Source organism: Littorina saxatilis, linkage group LG3 (genome assembly GCF_037325665.1).
Source record: "Littorina saxatilis isolate snail1 linkage group LG3, US_GU_Lsax_2.0, whole genome shotgun sequence".
NCBI lineage: Eukaryota > Metazoa > Mollusca > Gastropoda > Littorinimorpha > Littorinidae > Littorina > Littorina saxatilis.
The window spans coordinates 66,528,178-66,554,225 of NC_090247.1; the positions used below are offsets into that span (position 1 = coordinate 66,528,178).

General features: G+C 41.4%; 1 protein-coding gene across 13 annotated transcripts in view; it reads right to left on the bottom strand.

The window, feature by feature from the left end:
- Positions 1 to 26,048, bottom strand: part of LOC138963029 (ralBP1-associated Eps domain-containing protein 1-like) — a 56,443-nt gene that overhangs the window by 16,070 nt on the left and 14,325 nt on the right. For 2 of the 13 annotated variants that reach the window (XM_070335014.1, XM_070335003.1), the window contains exons 4-16: positions 18,143 to 18,185; positions 17,589 to 17,727; positions 16,307 to 16,505; positions 15,102 to 15,272; positions 14,683 to 14,871; positions 13,546 to 13,609; positions 12,042 to 12,184; positions 11,406 to 11,482; positions 10,649 to 10,762; positions 9,245 to 9,347; positions 4,024 to 4,242; positions 1,838 to 2,032; positions 1 to 14 (exon numbers count right to left, since the gene is read on the bottom strand). The exon at positions 1 to 14 is cut by the window's left edge and continues 36 nt beyond it. In XM_070335014.1, coding sequence (XP_070191115.1) covers positions 1 to 14; positions 1,838 to 2,032; positions 4,024 to 4,242; positions 9,245 to 9,347; positions 10,649 to 10,762; positions 11,406 to 11,482; positions 12,042 to 12,184; positions 13,546 to 13,609; positions 14,683 to 14,871; positions 15,102 to 15,272; positions 16,307 to 16,505; positions 17,589 to 17,727; positions 18,143 to 18,185 — 1,670 coding nt within the window. Of the gene's footprint in view, positions 15 to 1,837; positions 2,033 to 4,023; positions 4,243 to 9,244; positions 9,348 to 10,648; positions 10,763 to 11,405; positions 11,483 to 12,041; positions 12,185 to 13,545; positions 13,610 to 14,682; positions 14,872 to 15,101; positions 15,273 to 16,306; positions 16,506 to 17,588; positions 17,728 to 18,142; positions 18,186 to 20,471; positions 20,566 to 26,048 lie in introns of those variants that run through there. The other 11 variants (XM_070335015.1, XM_070335004.1, XM_070335010.1 and 8 more) reach the window with 11 other exon arrangements.

Below are 26,048 nucleotides of genomic sequence, written 5' to 3' on the forward strand. Positions count from 1 at the left end.
CAGCATGGAAGATCCTGTTGCAAGAGATGCACAAAAGTCAGTATTAACCTATTTATTTCTTACAACTTTATTCATCTCAATGTTCAAATATTTGTGTTATACATATTAGTGGCCACAAGCTAACCATCTCTCACTCATTTCACATACTTTTCATACAAACTGATGAATTACTGAATTAATGAAGAAACGTAAACTTATGATATGTTTACCTTTTTTATATTTAGTCAAGTTTTGACTAAATATTTTAACATCGAGGGGGAATCGAAACGAGGGTCGTGGTGTATGTGCGTGTGTCTGTCTGTCTGTGTGTGTGTGTAGAGCGATTCAGACTAAACTACTGGACCGATCTTTATGAAATTTGACATGAGAGTTCCTCGGTATGAAATCCCCGAACGTTTTTTTCATTTTTTTGATAAATGTCTTTGATGACGTCATATCCGGCTTTTCGTGAAAGTTGAGGCGGCACTGTCACGCCCTCATTTTTCAACCAAATTGGTTGAAATTTTGGTCAAGTAATCTTCGATGAAGCCCGGACTTCGGTATTGCATTTCAGCTTGGTGGCTTAAAAATTAATTAATGACTTTGGTCATTAAAAATCTGAAAATTGTAAAAAAAAAGAAAAAATTTATAAAACGATCCAAATTTACGTTCATCTTATTCTCCATCATTTTCTGATTCCAAAAAAATATAAATATGTTATATTTGGATTAAAAACAAGCTCTAAAAATTAAATATATAAAAATTATTATCAAAATTAAATTGTCGAAATCAATTTAAAAACACTTTCATCTTATTCCTTGTCGGTTCCTGATTCCAAAAACATATAGATATGATATGTTTGGATTAAAAACACGCTCAGAAAGTTAAAACAAAGAGAGGTACAGAAAAGCGTGCTATCCTTCTTTGCGCAACTACTACCCCGCTCTTCTTGTCAATTTCACTGCCTTTGCCATGAGCGGTGGACTGACGATGCTACGAGTATACGGTCTTGCTGAAAAATGGCATTGCGTTCAGTTTCATTCTGTGAGTTCGACAGCTACTTGACTAAATATTGTATTTTCGCCTTACGCGACTTGTTTTTATGTCACGTACATAAATCAAGGCAGGTATCATGTGCATCTTGAGCAAATGTATAGACAGTGTTTCAAACAAAATTGTAAAAAACATTTTTTTTAAAGTACAGAAATGAAAAATGCAGTTAGCTACAACACAGAGAGAAGGCATTAAAGAACATCAAAGTGTCACTGGCCTAACAACAGAATGTTAATGATACGTACATTGCAAAAAGCAATAATGCAGCAACAACAACCAAACACGAAATAACCACTCTAAAGTAAGGGCAAAAACAACCTTTTTTGAGGCTCAATATCTTACTTCCTTTTTTTCTGTTTTTTCTTTCTTTGCTTGCTAGTTTGTTGTTTTTGTTGTTGTTTCTTTAGCATAAACAGACCTGGGAACCTGTGTTTTGCACTTGGAGTATTCTCAAACAAACTTGGCGCATTTTCAGAAAAATGTGTACTCCACTGACCACAGAGTATTTGAACATCCATGATTCAAACATGCTTCACATGCGTCCATCACACTGTTAATTGAGTTTACCAATACATTTAAAACAAATGCTTTTTTCAATGTTAACTGACAAAAACTAATCATGTGTCAAAATACTGGATCGGCTTTGGGATGCGCTTGTGAAGAAAAGTAGTCTAGGAATTTTTCTTGTCGTATTTTTTTTTCAACTGACCGTATTCTAGACTATCATGCATACAAAATACAGTGAAATCGTATGGGTTCCCAGGTCTGCATAAAACTGACAACCCCATTCCCACAAACCACATACCCGCTTTCATATCCACAGACATGCTTCGCCCGTGCATCTGTGGTCGCGGGGGAGGGGTGGGGGGTTCTTGGGAGGGGGGTACAGAGGCAGCGGCAGGGTCTCCACTTCCTGCCACCCCGGGGGCAGCTCCCCCCTCCTCCTCTTGTTGACTGGATGGGGGTGGGGGTTGCAACTGGCCTCGACTGACCACGGGAACTGTGGAAGTAAGAGGGTCTTGTCGTAATTAGTGTAAGTAAGAGGGTCATGTCGTCATTAGTGTAAGTAGGAGGGTCATGTCGTCATTAGTGTAAGTAGGAGGGTCATGTCATCATTAGTGTAAATAAGAGGGTCATGTCATCATTAGTGTAAATAAGAGGGTCATGTCGTCATTAGTGTAAATAAGAGGGTCATGTCGTCATTAGTGTAAATAAGAGGGTCATGTCATCATTAGTGTAAATAAGAGGGTCATGTCGTCATTAGTGTAAATAAGAGGGTCATGTCGTCATTAGTGTAAATAAAGTGATAGTCTTTCCGTGACGAGCGTACAAACAGTGTTTGACTATGGCGGTTGTGATGACAGAGCAAGACAGAGACTGACAGCGAAGTAGACAGATGTTGTACAAAGCCAGAGGCGCAAAGAAAATGAAAGTCAAAAAAAGGTTGTGAAGACTTGAAATGAAACATAACAACAAAACAAAGAGAGTATAATCACCATGAAAGAAAAATCTATAATGAGAAGAAAGCTGCTCCTAAACTCTATTCTATTACTCCCAGAAAAAAACACCTCTGGTACCTTCTATCTGAGGCCATACTAAATCATAACAGAAAACAAACACACCTACACCCAAGGTGGCTCAGTTCTAAATCATGTACAATTCAATAAAATAAAATAAAAAAGATAATCTGTCTGGCAGAAGAAAATGAAAACGTGATAAGCAAGCATGTGTTGGCCCACGTTGTGAAAACTGCTAACATAACAGACACACTCGGCATTCACATTCACCAAACTGTGTAACACAGACTTCACAGCTAAAGCCTCCACGAGGGGGGACACTTTGAGCAAATACTCGTTGTTAAACCAGTTATGTCCAATCATCCTTCCAAGGAGACTTCTGTGCAGACTACATGCATATATAGAAATAAAACAATCTTTTTTCTTGCCGTGTGAGAATTGAAGAAAAAACGCACACGTTACATTATGATATTTCATTTTCGATTCATCTGAGAAAGCAATCATTAAAGAAGTGTCCGACATACAAACACGTTTGAATACTTGAATACTTAAATATTTTCCCAACTGCTTAACTTACAAGCAATCTTAAGGTTTTCAGATTTTGAGGACTCCGTGATTTACCTATCCAGCACAAAAGCGGTATGAAAACTCTGAAAAAAGAGCTCATCTGGGAATTAAACACAGCCTTCAAAACAGCATTTAAATTATTCATGTTTTTGTGTCCAATTTAGTGCAGGTCACAGAATATGCCACAAACAGCATTCATTATTCATGTTTTTGTGTCCAATTTAGTGCAGGTCACAGAATATGCCACAAACAGCATTAATAATTCATGTTTTTGTGTCCAATTTAGTGCAGGTCACAGAATATGCCACAAAAGACCCCAACTGGCCCTAATATTTTAGCTTCTTCTTTTTATCTGGTAGTCTAGGACACAACAATTTCTCCAAAGGATGATTAGAATGACAACAAGCTTAACAACAGACACCAGATCATGCAGCACAACAACGTCACAAGACTACCTTCTTGCAGCCAGTCAGGGAATTTAAGGCAGCCTTCAAAAAGAAAAAATGGGATCGGCATTTTCAGTTTTTGCATTTCTGCGTGCTAAAAAATTCTCGCTTCCATATAATATACATATCTCATACTTATTGCTTTCTTGCTTCAATATATAATACATACCACCTCCTCCCTCCCCCACCCCCCTTAAACCACTTCTGAATTTATATTATTACATTTGTTTCGCTTGTCTAGGTTCACAAAATTTGGCAAGTTACAAAAACAAAACAAAAGTTAATAATAAGTTATAATTCTAAGTCTGTCTCAGAACTCAACCATTTTTACCATATTCCATCTGGCACTTAACTTACCCCTAGACTAGCCGTTTCTTCTGCGCACATTCACTTCACTTAACGTTCACCACTTTTATAGCATACCAGAGGCATAAAACAACTTATAGTCAAAATCAAAGTACCTGCGGTGGGTTTCTTTGGTATGGGACGGGGCCGTCCCTGAATATTAGCGTTATATTTAGACCCGGGCCCCGGGCTATCACAAGTGGAGAGGTCGGAAGGGGGAGGAGGGGCGTGGGAGGGCGGGGGGTGGGACTCGGTGCGCGCACGTGGCGTGTGCCCACCACCACCACCACCCCCCAGCTCATCCCCGGAGTCATGCTGAGAGGGGACGGCAGAATCTGCAAACACAAGCAGAACGAAAAAAAAAAAAAAAAGACATACACCACTGAGTGACCACACTGGCACGGACAGGCTCGGGGACTCTCTTTCTCTCAGCTCTGATGGTGTCATTATAAAGACTATCAGTGTTTGTTTGTTTTTCCAAATTTCTTTACTCATCCATAAATGCTGAAACATCCAGTTTCATTCTGCTCATTGACTCGCTTTTTGAAGCTGCGTTTTAAGTTACTTTCCAACAATATTTTCTCCCGTTGTTAAGGTCACTCAAGTACTTTATAATTGAGGCCAAAGTCAACTTTGTGAAGACTTCAAAAACTCTTTTTACCAAAATAATGGAGTGCCAAAACTTTGTGCAGCCAGCTTCATGAAGTATAGACTTTGTGAAGTCGACTTTGCCCAATTAATGAGGCTTTACCAGCATGCTGTGAATATTGTTATCACGTCGTACAAGTACCCCCAAATCATGCCAACAATCACTGTTCAACACAAGGGTTTTTAAACTCAAAAGATGCATGTCAGGGAAAAAGTGCTGTTATCAACAATTAGACTTCACAATCATTCCAGTTTAAATTACTACACCATCAGAGGTGTGACAAAGAGGCCGCCGCTGTTGAGTGAATAAGTGAAACAAAAAACATAAACCGCACAAAAGCAGAACACAACACTTAAACTCCTTTGTCCTAGGCGTTCTTCTCAGAAACATTTATTCTTTTCAATGTTGTATTGAAGGATAGTAGGAATTATTTCGTCACCTTGCTAAATGATAAAAAGGTGTGCAGTTTCACAATCACTGCACAGGCCACTTTTTTTGTGCATTTGGTTTTGTAATAAGTTCACGGATTCTAACTCCAATGCACTAAGCCCTGAGGTAGACCCCATATAGACCATATTTTGTTTATGCCAGGATGTTCAAGGGTGCTATGTGTTCTGCTTTTTTAGTGGCTAGCACAAAACAATACGAACAACCTGTATTTGGCCATTTAACAGTAATTGGACTTGTTCAAATGTGAGTTATATCTAGAAACTGATGACAATGGGAACAATATGCCCCATTCTAGTATCTGTCTTAGCTATCAACAGCTATACAAACTTGTCACATTTTCTTGTATATTTCTAATGGCCAGACCAGTGCAAGTTTAAAAGATCATGGCCAAAAACAAAGTTGACAATCCACAACATTCTCTATCACAAATAACAATTCATGCACAACTTAAACTTAAAAAAAACACCACAGTGATAAATCCTCTATACACTTGAAAAATAAGTTCACTAGATCCTCAATTCTTTTATCAGAGAAATAGAGAACATAATATTAAGACCACCGACATACAAAACACCACTGTTTTTCACCTTTACAATACACATCCATGCAAATACTGTTTTGTTACTAAGAACTTATTCAGTAATAAGATGACTTTCAAGATACATTGAACCACCAACCCAATTCACAAAGTATGATCAGTAAAAAAAGAAAAAAAGAAAGCAGGTTCCAGCGCTATCTACATTCCCAGGTATCAAGATATCAAGTAAGCAGGAAAATAAGTCCCAGTAAACCAAAAAATCTGAGTATGAAACACGTCAGCTTTGATGACATTACGTACAGAGTTTGCGAACAGGGTCAATTTCAATGGGAAGAAAATGGTTATATTCGCAGTTTTAAATTTCAGTCTTCGCCGATCGATACAGACATCAATGCCTGAATCAAACTCTCCTCTCAAGTTCTCTCTCTGGCTGCCAACTGCACGTGTCTAAACTGATTTTTTTTCTTTTTTCTTTTTCTTCGTTCATGGGCTTGGACTCCCATGTTTTTTACGTGTATGACCGTTTTTACCCCGCCATGCAGGCAGCATACGCCGATTTCGGGGGAGGCATGCTGGGTATTTTCGTGTTTCTATATAACCCACCAAACTCTGATATGGATTACAGGATCTTTTCCGTGCGCAGTTGGTCTTGTGCTTGCGTGTACACACGAAGGGGGTTAAATCACTAGCAGGTCTGCACATAACTTGACCTGGGAGATCGGAAAAATCTCCACTCTTAACCCACCAGGCGGCAGCGACCGGGATTCGAACTCATGACCTCCCGATTAGGAGGCCGACGTCTTACCACCATGCCACTGCGCCAGTCTCTAAACTTACTGAATAAAATCTCTGTGCTTAGATCTTAGAGATCTCCGTGACTAGCATAAAACATCCATGGGAAAAGTCCAGAGAACAGAAGAATATATATATTGCCCCCACAGCTCTGCATGCAAAAAAACAAACAGGAACCCAAACCAGGGAAAGCACAACCATGAACTGACCAAAGAGTAATACCCAGACAAGATAAAGCATCGTTGGAGTAAAGAATTAAATTAGGCTTGTCATGCTAACCACTGTGGGGTGAGGGTGGGGGGGGGGGGGGGAGGGAAATACTTATATAAAGAGATTACTTTATGCTGATACTATACAGGATACAAAAACTACTATGAATACAGATTATATCTTATTAGAGCCAATACGAAAAGTTATAAAGATAGGTGTTTGGTATGGCTTTTATATAAATATATATTATACATATATATATATACATGTACATTTTGCAAGAAGCTCTTGATTATCACTCTATGTAGGCATCAAAACACCAGAAATGAGCGATACACAAAGCTCCACGGGAGGCTGGCACCATTGTCAACAGAATAAAGACTGTCCTAAATTGAGCCGGAAGTCGACTTCGTGTTGACTGCGCAAAGTCTTTTTACCGAATAATTAGTGCTGAAGCTCTGTGCAGCAAGTCTCACGAAGTATACTTCGTTTAGTCAACTTCGCCAACTAAAGACAGGCTTTAGAAATGAAAGAAAGGTAACAGGTTTTATCTCTGTCAGTGGGCGGGGATGTAGCTCAGTCGGTTGAGCGCTGGATTTGTATCCAGTTGGCCGCTGTCAGCGTGAGTTCGTCCCCACATTCGGCGAGAGATTTATTTCTCAGAGTCAACTTTGTGTGCAGACTCTCCTCGGTGTCCGAACACCCCCGTGTGTACACGCAAGCACAAGACCAAGTGTGCACGAAAAAGATCCTATAATCCATGTCAGAGTTCGGTGGGTTATAGAAACACGAAAATACCCAGCATGCTTCCTCCGAAAGCGGCGTATGGTTGCCTAAATGGCGGGATAAAAACGGTCATACACGTAAAAGCCGTGGGAGTTTCAGCCCATGACCGAACAAACAAACAATCTCTGTCAGTGTGAACAATCTGACATCTTGAGTGTTCCAGAAAATAAAGACGTTCACAAGCACAGTAAGTCAACAGAAAAGAGACAGCACAACTAAGCATGATGTGTGCATTCAATGCAACAATAACATCACAAGCAAGGGAAGACTGGGACAACTGCATGAACAGAAACAAGACAGCACTCAATGTAAGAATGTTACACGCATTGGAAGAATGAGCCAACTGAACAGAGACAGTACAACTCTAGCATGATGTGTGTGTGTATTCAAGGTAACAAAAATGTTACATGCACTGGAGCTAATTACTGAACAGAACAGAGTCAATACAACTGCATGACAGAGCATGTGTACATTTAATGTAACAAGAATGTTACACACATTAGAAGAATGAGTCAACTGAACAGAACAGAGACAGTACAACTGAGCACGATGTGTTTTTCAATGTAACAAGAACGACGTTACAAGCATTAAAAGAATGGAACAACTAAACATGTGCAAAACAGATCTCTCTCGACTAGAAACATGACATTTTAGAGAGAACGAGAAGTGGTTTTTTCCGCTAAATGCTGAGATTTTGACAAAAAGATATCCCTTTCACTGTAATAATTTGTTAACAAAAATATCCTCCTGCTCTACATGCTGAATAATAGTAGAGCTACTGGCTTGGCTGTATTTGTAGTTCTCCCCCCCTCCCATATCTAAATATTTTCCTACAATTTTGTGAATATTTTCTGTAAATAAACAATGGCGTTATTTTTCTGCATACAAATTTTGTTTCAATCAATTTTAAAAAAACTTGGCCATCACATTGCCATTAAAATCTTAACATCACACGACCATAAATATCCTGGCATCACATTCCAGACACATTACATTCCAATCAAAACATAACCACCACATTCTCAAAACCTCACTAAGCAGCACAGGCGTTAACCTGGTATTATACTATTGTAAACTCTGCAAACAAATTATTGCACCCATTTTCGTACCCCAAATACCCGGCCTCCTAATTGGAAGGTGATGAGTTCGAATCCCGGCCGTGGCAGCCTGGTGGGTTAAGGGTGGAGATTTTTCCAATCTCCCAGGTCAACTTATGTGCAGACCTGCTAGAGCTTTATCCCCCTCCGTGTGTACACACAAGCACAAGACCAAGTGCGCACCAACTAGGCAACTTTTAGAATAACAAGAAATTCCTCCGAGGTAGGAAAAACACCCCCGTTGGTCAAAGGGAAATAACCATTCTCACTGCCACCAACTGAGAAGGTTATTTCCCTTTGACCATTAATATCTCCCTCTATAAGTCCTTGTAGAATCTTAATCCACCAATAACTCCCTAACCGTGTGTTTGACTGGTCCCAATTTTTGTAAGGACCGTCTCAGGAATGTATAGAACCTGTTCACCAAGTTTGGTGACGATCGGTCCGTTCATTCTTGAGATCTATATGCGAACACAAACAAACAAACACATGGAGCGAATCCTATACACACCCCTATACCGGGGGTGTAAAAATACAAGAAAGGTAAGTTGTTGGAACATTTGTGTTTTGATTCTGAATTTTGGAACGTTGGCAGTCTCTTTGTTTTTGGATTTAGGCAACTTTTACATTTGTTGGGGTATGAAAATGGGTGCAATAATTGTTGGCACATTATTTTTGTTACTATACTAGGCTAACCCATGCAATCCTGAGAAGATGACGAAGAGAGAGAGAGAGAGAGAAGGAGGAAGAGCAGGCGGTTAGTGAAGAGCGAGGGAGAGAGCGACCCATCACCAGACAGGCAGCATGCAAAATACCTGACAAAGCCCTACCGCGGTCAAACCCCTCCGCCGCTGCAGGCGGGATGGGGTTGTTGTCGGGCGAGGCTCGTACTGCCACCGGGTGGATTATTTTGGAATCCTGCAACAGAAGTAGCATCGTACTCAGTATAAGCACACAATGGAACCACCATGTCCAAGACACCCAAGTTTCTCGTGCTGGCAATGCTAAATTTAACTCAGTGGCCTTCTACTATAAGAAGGCTTGGTCTCCTGGATAAGGATGTTCAGCTTCAAAAAAAGATGATCATGCAAAATCTTTTTCTCGTGTATTCTCACAGCTGCGCATTGCTTTCCTCCAGCTACAAATTTAAATACTGTACTTACAAATATAAAGTTTCAAAAGTAAACTTTGATTTAATTAATATACTTACCAACTCACATAGATAGCATGTGGAGAAGCCACTGATAGACTTATTTGCCACTCGGTACTATCGCCGTCTGCCGATGTTCGTCTCCCCGTTCCCGGACCCCGAAGCATGGAAGATTAACGCTCTCTAAATTATTTTGAGCGGCCTGCCGGTCGCACCGTAACTTCTTTTTGTTGCTAAGGTATTGAAGCACTCATCCGTGGTAACACGAGGAGGTAACTCTTAAAAACAAAACTCTATGCCATATAAGGCATGGTCCATGGTAGTTACCTCCCCTACCGGTGTCCTGCGATACACCGGTAACACTCATTCCGTTCTGAAACACATACCCTAGCTGTTTCAGTGTAACTGATATCGCGTATCGTCTTACTTCAAAGAAGTAGGAGAAAATTCCCTGGTCGGAAAGCCAGGATAGGTGGTTCGCCACCTGCATTGAACGGGAAGAAGTGGAGTTCTTTCCGTTAACATTACGCTATTTGGTCCAAGCCAGCCAATGTGACGTGTAAATCGAAGACGTTGAACCCCTATGGGATCTCTGGACCAAATCCAGAGTTGAGGCTGAAGCCCCTGAGCGTCTCAATGATTCCCGTACAGTTGTCACCCGTGTAGCCCTAGCGGAAAACGGGGGCCCTGTTGCCAGCTTTAGAAGGTCTGGAAACCAAGGTTGAATGAGCCCCTACGGTGCGACCAGCAGGCCGCTCAAAATAATTTCGAGAGTGCTGATCTTCCATGCTTCGGGGTCCTGGAACGGGGAGACGAACATCGGCAGACGGCGATAGCACCGAGTGGCAAATAAGTCTATCAGTGGCTTCTCCACATGCTATCTATGTGAGTTGGGTAAGAATATGTAATTTAATATCTCTTCTATGAACTTCCCACACACGCATGCCTGCACACACATCCACACACACACACACACACACACATACACACACACACACACACACACACACACACACATACACACACACACACACACACACACACACAAAAGAGTGAGTAAAAAACAAACTTGTATGCTTACTGGGTCTGCACTAGGTTGGGCATAATCAAAATTGACTAAGTGGGCTGGAGACGACACTCCGCTGGAACCGGGAGATTCTGGGATAAAGCTGGCCTTCCACTGCTGACAAACATGATCACAGTCTTCTTCACAGATAGGTATAAACCCCACTGCTCAGCAGAGCTAAACATATGTAAGCTATAATTCAACAAGATAACTTGCACAATTTCATCTCTAAGAAACTCATCAGATTGTAAATTCCGTGCGTACATGTGCGAATCTGTGTGAGCATGAATGCATGCGTGTGTGTATATAGAGGTTACAACACGAGTGTTTTTTTATATGGCTTGTATTTCAGTCAAGACCCAGCAGATGAATATCAAGGGACTCACGAGCCTCTGGCGAGTAAGAGCATGAGTTTATTCATGAGTGTATGTGTCTGTATGTATGTGTTTGTGTAAGATTCAAGCTCACAAAGTAAGTCTTTGAGCCTTCTCTTTCAGTTTATTCTACATCAACAGCTAGACACCTGTCAATTGTAGAGTTCTGTTTGTGATTGTATCTGGCTACAGCTGTCTCCTTGTATGCTGTTGGAAACCTATGCGTACCCATGGCACTTTTTGTATGGCTATTAAATAAGCTCTAAAATGTCAACCCTGTTTGACTGGCTTTGCATCCAAAGGTGATTCTTGTGCTTTGCGCACTTGGTTACACACTGAGGCACAGAATTGCACTAAGAGTCATGCTCAGCTCTCTGTATACTAACCTTGTTTTCAACAGGTGAGGGCGGCGTCACTCTTTTCAGCGTGCTCCCCGGTGGAAGATCAGCAGCAAAGGGTTCATCTGAAACGTGCACACACACACACATGTTCAATTTCAACTTCGCCGTTACATCCTGACACAGATCTGCAAACACTCTCAATCTCACTCTCTCTCATTCACAAACACACGCACGCATACACACACTCACACATAAGCACAAACACGCATACACACACACGCACACAAAGTTACAACAAAGCTGGTCTACCCCATAGAAGACAAAGCTGGTCTACCCCATAGAAGACAAAGCTGGTCTACCCCATAGAAGACAAAGCTGGTCTACTCCATAGAAGACAAAGCTGGTCTACCCCATAGAAGACAAAGCTGGTCTACCCCATAGAAGACAAAGCTGGTCTACCTCATAGAAGACAAAGCTGGTCTACCCTATGGAAGACAAAGCTGGTCTACCCCATATAAGACAAAGCTGGTCTACCCCATAGAGGACAAAGCTGGTCTACTCCATAGAAGACAAAGCTGGTCTACCCCATAGAAGACAAAGCTGGTCTACCCCATAGAAGACAAAGCTGGTCTACCCCATAGAAGACAAAGCTGGTCTACCCCATAGTAGACAAAGCATTACCACTGAGTGTAGAGTAGGGCATCAGAGAGACGGGCAAGATGTCTGGAAGTTCTATCTCGTTCCGTCTCAGCACCACCAGATGCATGGCGATGCAGAACTCTTCAACCGACAGCGCACCATCGCGATTCAAGTCTGACAGTTGCCTGCACACAACACAACACAACTATCATCCAAGAAAAAAAACCCACAACATAAATAGAAAAGGCTGTTACAGTATCTGCTCAAATGAAAGTCTTAATTTCCAGAAGAAAAATAAAACAGCAAAAAAACAAATAAAAAATAAATAACACACCTGCCTAAAACTGCTGCATTATTGCACATTATAGTCAGTCTCCAGCAAAAAAAAAACCATTTTCTTTCTGATTTATTGCATTATTATTTCTTGTCAACACTAACTTTGACGTAAATGCCGCTCAATGTTTTGAGAAATGAAAAGAAATTCTATTTCCTGCAACACAAATAAATATTATATGTATAAGTCTTTCTGGACCTATTTGTCTGTCCGTCTACTGTTCAAGAAAAAAGAAGAAGAAACAAGTCGCGTAAGGCGAAAATACAATATTTAGTCAAGTAGCTGCCATTTTTCAGCAAGACCGTATACTCGTAGCATCGTCAGTCCACCGCTCATGGCAAAGGCAGTGAAATTGACAAGAAGAGCGGGGTAGTAGTTGCGCTAAGAAGGATAGCACGCTTTTCTGTACCTCTCTTTGTTTTAACTTTCTGAGCGTGTTTTTAATCCAAACATATCATATCTATATGTTTTTGGAATCAGGAACCGACAAGGAATAAGATGAAAGTGTTTTTAAATTGATTTGGACAATTTAATTTTGATAATAATTTTTATATATTTAATTTTCAGAGCTTGTTTTTAATCCGAATATAACATATTTATATGTTTTTGGAATCAGCAAATGATGGAGAATAAGATAAACGTAAATTTGGATCGTTTTATAAATTTTTATTTTTTTTTACAATTTTCAGATTTTTAATGACCAAAGTCATTAATTAATTTTTAAGCCACCAAGCTGAAATGCAATACCGAACCCCGGGCTTCGTCGAAGATTACTTGACCAAAATTTCAACCAATTTGGTTTAAAAATGAGGGCGTGACAGTGCCGCCTCAACTTTCACGAAAAGCCGGATATGACGTCATCAAAGACATTTATCAAAAAAATGAAAAAAAACGTTCGGGGATTTCATACCCAGGAACTCTCATGTCAAATTTCATAAAGATCGGTCCAGTAGTTTAGTCTGAATCGCTCTACACACACACACACACGCACACACGCACGCACGCACACACACACGCACATACACCACGACCCTCGTTTCGATTCCCCCTCGATGTTAAAATATTTAGTCAAAACTTGACTAAATATAAAAAAGAGATTGTTGATTACTCACTTGCTGAGAGTGAAGAGACAAGTTAGAAACATATCAATGACATAGACACACTCCCCTCCTCTTTCAGACTCATCAAATGCAAAAGTGAAAGATGGCTTACCAGATTTTTGACAATTCAACCACGGGAAGCTTGGACTTCTCAAAGAAGTTTTTGGCAACAGGACCTGTGTAGAAAATGATAGGGATTCATAAATCAAAGTCCAGCTCTTTGAGAGAAAACAACCACTACAGTGGTCTTAAATTCAATACAGTGGAACCCCCTTCTTAGACGATATCAATCAATATCAATCAATATCAATCAATATCAATCAATATCAATCAATCAATATTATACCGCGCGTATTCCGTGGGTACAGTTCTAAGCGCAGGGATTTAAAAAAAAACAATTTTTATGCAATTTATATCGCGCACATATTCAAGGCGCAGGGATTTATTTATGCCGTGTGAGATGGAATTTTTTTACACAATACATCACGCATTCACATCGGCCAGCAGATCGCAGCCATTTCGGCGCATATTCTACTTTTCACAGCCTATTATTCCAAGTAACACGGGTATTTTGGTGGACATTTTTATCTATCCCTATACAATTTTGCCAGGAAAGACCCTTTTGTCAATCGTGGGATCTTTAACGTGCACACCCCAAAGTAGTGTACAACGAAGGGACCTCGGTTTTTTGTCTCATCCGAAAGACTAGCACTTGAACTCACCACCTAGGTTAGGAAAGGGGGGAGAAAATTGCTAACGCCCTGACCCAGGGTCGAACTCGCAACCTCTCGCTTCCGAGCGCAAGTGCGTTACCACTCGGCCACCCAGTCCCCATCCCGCCCAATTTAAGACTCACTCTGACTTCCTGTTTATAACCTCTGTAGATTGACCTCCATTTTAAGACCTGATTTTCTGAGATTTTTTTTAAAAAGCCGGGTTACACTGTACTTTTTGTGTGCCTCAGGAGTAAAGAACAGCATATTCATATTGCCAACAACGTTACACACGTTAAGACTTAAGACACGCATTTTTCCTATCCAACACACGACAAACTCTCTCAAGGTCACGCACACAGACTAACTGAATTGCGATCTGGGGTTGGGCTGAATTTTTCTGACAATCTCCCCCCCACCTCCCCTTTCAAGACCTTGCTTTTTCAGATTTTCCTCCATGATGGTCCATACTCTAACCCATCTAACACCCCCCCCCCCCCCCCCCCCCCCCTCTAAATCCGTAGCTCCAGTCCTACCCGTGATGTGTTTGGCCAGGTCGGGCTGCATGGTGAGGAATTGCTTGACGTAGTATTCGCGCTGTTCCTCGGTGATGGTCCACACGTCATCAACACTCTCCGCCTCCGAGCTGATGGAGGAAGAGTCCACCCCTCCCCCCGCCGGCTCAATGGACTGCTCCCACTTCTTCACACCGTTGCCTATCAACACTGCAAATACACCTAAAGCCTGTCATTGACTGGGAGAAGTCGACTTCACAAAGGTCGCTGCACAAAGCTTTGGCACTACATTTTTGGTAAAATGACTTCATGAAGTCAACTTCAGGCTCACTTGGGGAAGATCTTAAAGAAGATAATTAAAGAACAAATCTCATCATATCATGAGTTCTAGGCATAACTTCTGGTCCAGGAATGCATTAGAAAGGAAAAAGACTGCATACACTCACTGTGATTTTCATCGTCTTCAAACATCGCCCAGTTGCCGTTTTCGTTGCTAGAGTTGTGTTGGGCCGTGCCTGGGCCCGCGCTGGGTCCATTTCCCACGCCTGTTGCAGTGGACATGGCTGGGTTCACAATGCCCCCTCCCCCTCCTGGCCCTCCTCCCCCTCCACCTGTCAGGAGAACAATGCTAAAATCAAATGTCTGCAAAGGGCACTGAACTTCCAAATACGTTTTTGTTTTCTACAACATTTATTTTAACAATGTGTCGGTCACTGTACTGTAAAATCAAATGCTAAAGTCTGCAAAGGGTTCGGAACGTCCCATTGAGTTGTGGTTTCCTACAAAATTTGTTTGAACAAAACCCCTTATGCACTGAACATCTGTGATATGGCACATTTTCATGAGACGTACTGATTTTTTCTTCAGGAATAATGAACAGAAACAGCACAAGGTAATAAACTAATTTAACTTCACACTCAGAATCTACCTCACTAAGTGTCACCATCTAACACAAACAAGCAAATTCTGCTACAATTTCAAAATTGAGACAAAACGAACAAAATCTCACCTTACTCACACAAATGAAAGCACTCTTGATAAGCTCAATCTAGTAAAAAACAAGAAATTCCTTCGAGGTAGGAAAAACACCCCCGTTGGTCAAAGGGAAATAACCATTCTCACTGCACCCATTCTCACTGCCACCAACTGAGAAGGTTATTTCCCTTTGACCATGAATATGTTTCTCTATAAGTCCTTGTAGAATCTTAATCCACCAATAACTCCCTAACCGTGTGTTTGACTGGTCCCAATTTTTGTAAGGACCGTCTCAGGAATGTATAGAACCTGTTCACCAAGTTTGGTGACGATCGGTCCGTTCATTCTTGAGATCTATATGCGAACACAAACACACAAACACACAAACAAACACATCGACCGAAACCTATACACACCCCTATACCGGGGGTGTAAAAACATACAGATGAAACTGCCCTGGCCCCCACAACTCGCTAACAACCATCTGCCCTAAACGACCACCCCAACAAGGGACCACCCCCCCCCCCCCCCGGCAATTGTTGTAGTACATATACATTAACTTAACTTTTCCATAGAGACCACATGCCTATGACTACCAGGTCTCAGGTCGATCCCTTGGGTGGTCGTTATAGACATGTTCGACTGTAACAGATCCAAGACTCGGCCTTACCTTCCCCTATGTTGTTCGACGCTAACGCAACTGGGTTGACATGACCGGTGTCGTGGATGACATCTTTGCCGTAGGAAGCGGGTGCCGTCTGTTGCCGTATCATGCGAGGGCCGTGGATGGGTGACGTGGGAGGGGACTCTTTGGGAGAGAAGCCTGGAGACTTGGAATTGTGGGGCGAGTCGTCTCGATTTGTTGACGGCTGTAACAGACGGGAATATGAGTATATGGGTTGGCATAAAAATAACTGGAAATAATACAGTGGAACCCCTTTTGTAGCCATGACATTTGGACCTATACCTATGGGCGGAGGTGCACGAAGCGAAAGTTGTTGCCACCCGAACGGGAGAGAACAAACCGCGGCGTCTGATTCGTTGAAATCACAACAAATCTTAATTTCAACCAATCGAAGACCGCGGCTGACTCCCACCCGGTTGGTCACTTTCTCGTGCACCTCGGCCCAGGGCTGAAGAGCACGAGAAAGTTACCACCCCAATGGGAGCCAGCCACATGGTCAGATTGGTTGAAATTGGGAGCCAGCCACATGGTCAGATTGGTTGAAATTGGGAGCCAGCCACATGGTCAGATTGGTTGAAATTGGGAGCCAGCCACATGGTCAGATTGGTTCAAATTGGGAGCCAGCCACATGGTCAGATTGGTTCAAATTGGGAGCCAGCCACATGGTCAGATTGGTTCAAATTGGGAGCCAGCCACATGGTCAGATTGGTTCAAATTGGGAGCCAGCCACATGGTCAGATTGGTTCAAATTGAGGTTTGTTTGTTTGTTTGTTTGTTTGCTTAACGCCCAGCCAACCACGAAGGGCCATATCAGAGCGGTTCAAATTGAGGTGTGTGTGTGCTTTCAACCAATCCGGCTCCAAATCGCTCCCGTTGGGGTGGTAACTTTCTCGTGCATCTCTGCCCAGGTCCAACTGAGCTACTGTCCTCTAAGTCTGGGGACAATGTACAGCACGGTTGGCCTAGTGGTAAGGCGTCCGGCCAGTGATCGGGAGGTCGTGGGTTCGAACCCTGGCCGGGTCATACCTAAGACTTTAAAATTGGCAATCTAGTGGCTGCTCCGCCTGGCGTCTGGCATTATGGGGTTAGTGCTAGGACTGGTTGGTCCGGTGTCAGAATAATGTGACTGGGTGAGACACGAAGCCTGTGCTGCGACTTCTGTCTTGTGTGTGGCGAACGTTATATGTCAAAGCAGCACCGCCCTGATATGGCCCTTCGTGGTCGGCTGGGCGTTAAACAAACAAACCAAAATGTACAGCATGCTTACCGATGACTCCCCTACCTGAGGCATGTTGGGAAAGACAGTGCCGTCAGGGACAACACCTCGATACTGGCCCGACAGACTGCGACGGTGGGACTGTTTGGTGGCAGGGGGAGGGGGAATAGCGCCAGATGTTTGTCCTTTTCTGCAAGTCAAAGAGCAGACACATGTACATTTGGATAATCAGCGCAAGTTATACACTTAGAACATCAGCGCAAGTTATACACTTAGAACATCAGCGCAAATAATAGCCACACGGTATAACAAAATAATCTGACACAATGCATCTCGTACACTATATATACACACACAGACATGACCCCCCCCCCCCCCCCAATGCTTACACTTATGCACACACACTCGCATCAACTTTAAACACACACACACACACACACACACACACACACACACACACACACACACACACACTCACAAACACAGAGCTTAATAGCTTTCTAACATGATCAAATTACAATATATTATATAAATTTCGTAATAGATTTCACACTCACAGTGTTTACATTGTGTCAGAAAGATAAGTACAATATTTTAACACTCACCCATCCCCTAAATCCCCTTCTGCAGATACTCTCTTTCTGTCACCTGAAACACAAAACATTAAGTCTGTCATGACCTGCAGTTCATTCCATGCATGTGCATGTTTTCATCTGACACACCTCCTCAGCTCACAATTGCTGAATGCTAATGCAGAAACTCCATACTGTTGTAGAACTGCAACAAGGCAAAACTTGCAACATTCTGAAAAATAAGTTAGTTTTATTTTTAACTTCAGGAAGGCCTGCTCTGCTTCTCTATCAAGGTAAGGCCAAAAAGAAAAATATGTCTGTTTCCGGTAACATCGCCGAAAAAAAATAGGGTCGGTCGGTGGTTTTTATTTTTTTTATTTTTTTTAAAACCTTTTTCTTACGTTTTGTTAACGTCTTCTTACGTTTTTTTTTAAACGCTTCCTTAGTTTGCTTACAATTATTTAGCACATGTTTTTGACCTAGATATATTGAAACTAAATAAAGTATACTTGACTTCATTTTTGTTTTTTTGTTGTTGTTGTGTTTTTGTTGTTGTTGCGAAAACCAAAAAAACACGTTAGAGTCGGCGCTTAAAAATAGGGTCGGTCGGGTTACCGGAAACAGACATATTTTTCTTTTTGGCCTAAGTGTACAGATCACAGGCAGTCCAATGTGAGAACAAAGATATGAAGGGAGGGATGATCATGCAAAGTTTAAAATTAGGTATGAAAATTTGCGACAAGATTTAAAAAGGTTCCCAGTGTTCAGATCATAAAATAATAAAAAAAATAAAAAAATAAAAAATAAAATAAAATAAAATAAAATCATCAAATATTGTGTTCTGAACCTACATGCACCATGACTAATTTGCACCCATGTAAATTGCATTTGACACCTGAATAGAATCACAGTCATGCAATCACAGGTAGAAGGCTAAATCTGTCCACATATCAACAATGTGGAAATGTGTCAAAAGTTCAGAAATGTCAAAGCCTTTGAATCTTTTGACTGAAATGGTTGTATGTACAGGTATTAGCAAATTTATCAGCAATATAATTGTTTCTCAGCTTCAACTGCATGAAAAGCAATGAAGACAATTGCTAAGTGTATCTGTGGAGAAACTTTATATGCATTTCAGAATGGTACAGTACACAAGCTGATAAGAAGCACTTAACATGTGGTACTCGACCACAAATAGCAGGAAAAAATTACCATGGGACAAAAGGAAGAAGAACAAATCTGAGTGCTATGGCAACTCAACCCCAATATATCACATTGCAGTACTTCCTCCTCATAAATTACTTTCAAAATAACTACAATGCCACTGTGTAAATATCTCCCATTCACTACTTTAGTGGATTGTTTTTTTTTTTAGTTAAGTCTGTTAGTTTACGTTGACAATATAAGAAGACAACAGGAAAGGCTGCCAGGTTCAGACTTCATTAATCCTCTTGTTCTCAGCTTAACACACGGAAGGTCTCTGGTTTCACACTCTCTTGAGAAAGATGACAACTCACAAAGTAGCCAATCAAAGAAAAAATCAGTCGCCAACCTACTTTTGATCCTGTGTTTTTGTGATGAACGAAAAGAGTTACGCACAGCACAGTACTTGGCGAAAGCAATACTGCCTTTACCTGCCATTCAACCCCCTTAAAATCAACTTGATACTTAAGAGCACAACTACTAATTTAACCGTATGCATACATCACTAACAGATTCACAGTAAAACACACACACACACACACACACACACACACACACACATTTACAAGGCGACAGAATTGCCTGCAAGCTAATTCTAATATTTATGAAAAGTCACGACTAAGTCCCTTGTCTTGACCTACATTAATGTTCTATATCTTTAATTATTGTACTGGACCCTAGAAATACCTAAGGAACAACAGACTCCTAAGCTTGTAAGAGAAATAAATGAATTCACATTTGTGTTACTAATTTATTAAAAGATCACATAAACAAACTAAAACATGATATCAATAGGAATCTACCAAAAAGTGAATTTAAGTCATTAGGAATATCTAAGATTGTAGTTTGAAGTACTATCATTAGTTTTGATACAGCCCATAACTTTTGACAGTTGCACTTGGAAAAGGAGAGAGGTCACACAATGTCATAACAAAATCGAATATTATTTTCCTAGGTGATAACAAACGAACAAACAAACAAATTAACAATTAACAAAAAGGTTCAGCCAAATACACATACTACCCTGTTACTTTACAAGAAAGAAAAATGTCGCAAAGAATTCATAAAAATCAAAAGCTTAATACCACAAATCAACACAGAAAATGTTACAATCTATGCACGTTGGTTTTCAACAAAATCAAATAAAAAATGTGTTTACTAGCCATCCCAATGGAAAACAACCCTCCGAAGCTCAATGGCCAATACAAACAAAACCCGGGCAATCCTGCCGTGCGCACACACAAACACTTCTCTCTAAGTCTGACAGATGTTATGGATGAGAGGGAGGCATGAGAGGGAATAAAAGCCTACACTAATTACGCAGAGGGCCAGAACAGAGCTGGCAGACGCGCCTCGGTGCAAACTAACCTAAGCCATCAGACATCAGCAATTAGAAGATAACCTGATTGCTGGAACTAGCGCAGAATGAGAGAAAAAGGTTACAACAACAATACTGGTAGACCTGGAGTTGCTCAATCACGCAGTACATAAGCATTTATCAACTGAACTAATTACAGCCGTTTGGGCGATGAAAACACAGTAGCAGTTAACACTCTTCAGCAATTAAAGTAGTAATGCAGTATGATTTTGCATAAAATCATAGCCTTTTAAGAATACTCTTTTGAAAAAGTAATTGTCTTAATTTTGTTTGTAATTACATGTAGTTTGATTTACTCATTTTCACAGAAATCACCACCCGTCTGTCGTCAAATGATTCAAAATGGTGGTTGCTCTACCGAGCAGATGCTGATCAGTGTCATTCTCTGATTTCCCAAGAGTGACCAGCCATAATGTATCATATTGCACCTGGATCAGATTTAATCAAGCATTATAATCTCTAGCCTGTCGTATATTCAATCATGACACCCTAGCTAAATGATTCTTTCAGTAATGAGAGCAGCCTTTAAATATCTCACATTCACTGTATCACGCCGTGGACCCTCTCTCGACAATCTGATCCACATCAGTTAGTACGGCACTTTTGATCCACCTAAAAAGTGAAAAATGTGGTGGGTTGCTCCCATAAAACCCATTCGTAGAAAAAAACATCAGCACGATTTGTCAAAAAAGTACAGAAGAAGATGCACAACAGTTTTGACTTGCAAGTGGCGCAACAGTCATAACCATTTATTGCCCTATACATCTGTGCGGCCGCTGATTTCGCTCTAACTTTCGGAAAAAAAGGAAATGTCTTACTTTTCTGGCCAATACCTTCTTGGTTATTTATTAATCTATATCTATATACGGCTTGTGTGTGTCTGTCTGTCACTTCGCGATGCACGGCCAAAGTTCTCGATGGATCTGCTTCAAATTTGGTGGGCATATTCAGGTAGACCCCGGACACAATCTGGTCGATGAAATTTTTCAACATGTGCTCTAAGCGCGGCGCGGTGAACCGATTTTGGTTTTTCTGTAGATCCATTCCCAGTAACTCTTCCTTATCTTCTCCAGTGTTTTGCGCGTTTATCTCCCTTCCTTCGTGTGGCGTCAATCCCGTACGGTATTTGCAAGAATCTCGCGATTCACCCGGCGAAGCGGGTATTCCTCTAGTTCATTATAATTATATATTTAATACGTTAAAAGTGCAGCCTATTTCGAGTTAATTGATTACTCTGATGATGAATTACGTAAAGGGGTTGTGGGAGAAAACTGCAAGAAAACAACCCAACCCATTGTAAACCTGGGTACGTGCCGCCTGATTGAGGTGGATCAGATTGTCCAGGGAGGGTCCACGGTGTGTTACATAATAGAACAGCACTGAATCATCTACCCCGAAGAGCAAATTAAAACCAATCACAGACGCACTCCGCTTTCTTCTATCTAAAACTCATGTAGTAAAATTAATTTTGGTAGATGCCCATAAATTATTCCTGTTCGGAGGCCTCTTGACCAATATAAATTAATATATAGATACAGTGGAACCTCCCGTAATGACCTCTCCCAAGAACGACCCCCTCGTTTTGCAGACCGAATTTCTCGGCACGGATGCTTTTCACACTGTAACTAACCTCCCAAGAACGACGCCCTCCTTTTTCCGACGACCAACCTACCAACTTAGGGTCAATAACGACTTTGACCTTTTTACCAGTGAGTGTCAAAGTTCGTAATTACGCAGCACACGTGGAACACACACGCCATTAGTCACGCATCAAGAGTCAGGGGTGGTAGTCTGTAGTCAGTGTAAGTCAAGTGGCCCACGGCAGTCATCTTCTCACCTATTGCTGTCACAATTAAAGGACTGCCCTCGAAGTAGGAAGGGGGGGGGGGGGAGAAAGGGGATAGAAGGGGTTGGGAAGAGGCAGTTGGAAGGACAACTCAATAATGACTTGATGTGTATGTATTCTGTGGGTGTGTGCTCACCAACTGAGACCTCGGGTCAATGACCAATACTTGCCAATGAGCAAGTTTTATCTATGGGACGGTCTCCTTTGATGTCTGAGAGGAAACTCTTCCTGTCCCAGGTTACAGACACTAACCTTCTTACTCGGGGTCAATCACTGAGTTTTACCTATGAGACCGCGCGCGCGTGTGTGTGTGTGTGTGTGTGTGTGTGTGTGTGTGTGTGTGTGTGTGTGTTTGTGTGTGTGTTTGTGTTGTGCCTGCCCGTGTGTGCGCTGGTGTATGCACGTGCATAATGCTTATCCATATGCACATCAAATGGGAACAACAATAGGATAACGGACACAACTTTCAAGACTGAATTGCCCAACAGTTTCCACCCCTGTGAAAAAAAATTATACCTCCCAAACTCCCAATAAAGACCCCTCCTTTTTACGACCGATTTTTCTGGACATTTTCAAGGTCGTTAGTGGGAGGTTTTACTGTATGTACATTCATCTTATCGATCACCATCTGGAATCCCTGGATCCAGGGGCGGGGATGTAGCTCAGTCGGTAGCGCGCTGTATTTGTATCCAGTTGGCCGCTGTCAGCTTGAGTTCGTTCGGAGAGAGATTTACTTCTCAGAGTCAATTTTGTGTGCAGACTCTCCTCAGTGTCCGAACACCCCCGTGTGTACACGCAAGCACAAGATCAAGTGCGCACGAAAAAATCCTGTAATCCATGTCAGGGTTCGGTGGGTTATAGAAACACGAAAATACCCAGCATGCTTCCTCCGAAAACGGCGTATGGCTGCCTAAATGGCGGGGTAAAAAACGGTCATACACGTAAAATTCCACTCGTGCAAAAAACACGAGTGTACGTGGGAGTTTCAGCCCACGAACGCAGAAGAAAAAGAAGAAGAATCCGTGGATCCAACTGTCAGTACAGTGGAACCCCCTTTAAAGACCACCAAAATTAAGACTTCCTCCTTTTAAGACCTGATTTTTTCAGATTTTCTGTTTCTAACATCTGTAAATTTACCCCCATTTTAAGACTCCCTCCCTCCTTTTTAAGACCTGATTTACTCAGATTTTGTTTAGGTCTGAAAAGGGGGGTTCCACTGTACAAAAAGTGTGTTGCGGGCGAGTGGGTGGGGTTGCTGGCGGTCCATGAGACTGGATCGCAATGGAATTGAATAAAAATTACTGCCACAAAGTCATTTTTCTACCATGCCTAATGTACTCTCAACTTTTAAATCTCTGCTGACACGCAATGCCACTTTTTCAATTCCCAGGGCTACTAGTGTCAGTATTGATACAATATGTTACGAGCAACAAATCGGCTTTCTGCTCTCAGTGCTGCCTCAGGCTCTCGAAGCACTGATCAATGCTGATAATTGATTTCAGGCTTAGAGAGATTTAGTTCCAGTGTTATTTTACGCTGTCATTTTAATTTTTCTTTGAACCTGTGCATGGATCAGCTGTTTTGTCTTTTTAATTTTACAAATAATTCCATTCATTTTCTTTGACCTCTAACACACAGCATGTATACATACATATATGTCTAGTGGACAAAAGTTCTCACGATTTGCAATTCTAAGAATAGACTCAATAACAGACAAAAATAAGAAAGAAATAGTGCATTGTGAACTGCAATCAAACTCTCTCTCTCTCTCTCTCTGACGCTCTCTAACTCGATCTCTCTCTCTCTGACGCACTCTAACTCTCTCTCTCTCTCTCTCTCTCTCTGACGCTCTCTCTCTCTTTCTCTCTGACGCTCTCTTTCTCTCTCTAACTCTCTCTCTAACTCTCTCTCTCTAACATTCTCTCTCTCTCTCTCTCTTTACAATTACAACGGTCAGTTGGTTCAACTCAAGTGCAGCAAGTTAGGATACACAGATGATTGGGTGTTACCATTGATCAAGAGTTGAAATGGCATACTCATTTGAGTAATATTTGCAAACTAGTATAACAAAAATGTGTACCAGCTGTTATCAAAATTAAGGCATTACGCAGATTCTGCAGCACTCAAAATGTTCTATTACGCCCACATAATGCCTCATATAAACTTCGCATCGACACTTTGGGATAACTGCAGTGATGTTCATTTAAAAAGACTCAATTCCCTGCATCGCCGAGCTGCAAAACTTATTCTGCATGATTTGAATAGGTCCACGGATGATAAACTAAAGCTCCTGAATTTCCTCCCCTTGAAAGATCAGTTGACTTTAAACAAGGCTGTGTTCATGTATAAAATTCTAAATGACGACTGTCCTAAATATTTGCAATCACATTTCAAACAAAATATGCCACAAAAAGATATGGGTCCCAAAAAAATCATCCCTCCTATACCTCGCATAGACAAATCGAGCTTAGCCTTAATCTCAGGAGCGTTTCTCTGGAACTCCTTCCCCCAACAGATGAGAAATGCAACTTCAGTGAAAATGTTTAAGAGATCACAGTCACGTTCACACATCATTCGTGAATGAAATATCTTGTTCAATTGTTATTTTGTTAAACATTTTGCACTAGTGTTAATGGATGTGTAGCTGATCGGAGCAACTTTATTCCCATATGAAAGGTATACCATGTCAATGTAATTTTGTAATTTTTGAGTTCTCATGTAATTCCTTAAATGCACATTGTGTTGCATTCCATACAATGTATTTCTGTATTTTGTATGATTGAATTTATATTTTTTATGTGCGTCTGTCTTTATGTGTTATATAAAGGACAGGTTGGAAGAATAGGTTTTGCCTAAAAACCTTTATTCTTTTGTAATAAAGTTCTGAGTCTGAGTCTGAGTCTCTCTCTCTCTCTCTCTCTCTCTCTGACGCTCTCTCTCTCTCTCTCTAACTCTCTCTCTCTGACGCTCTCTCTCTCTCTCTCTCTGACGCTCACTTTCTCTCTCCCTCTCTCTCTGACGCTCTCTGAGTCTCTCTCTCTCTGACGCTCTCTCTCTCTCACTTTCTCTCTCTCTCTCTGATGCGCTCTCTCTCTCTTTCTCTCTGACGTTCTCTCTTTCTCTCTGACGTTCTCTCTCTCTCTTTCTCTCTCTCTCTCTCTCTCTCTCTCTCTCTCTCTCTCTCTCTCTCTCTCTCTCTCTCTCTCTCTCTCTCTCTCTAACTCTCTCTTTCTCTGTCTCTTTCTCTCTCCACTCACACCCACATTTCCACCTTAGTATATGAACACAAACTGCACAATGTGCAGAGTCAGCAAGAAACGGGAGCTTAGCAACGCCTTAAATCCTATGAAGCTGTCAACACAAACATGCATACAGGTACAAAGTGACCCTACTGCAGGGCACCCTGCACTGTTGTTTTACGCCAAAAAACATCAGAACCTGTACTACAGCAATAAAAAAATTTTTACAAACATTTAAAAAAAACCCAGTCAACTCCAAATTTGCCCAGTTTG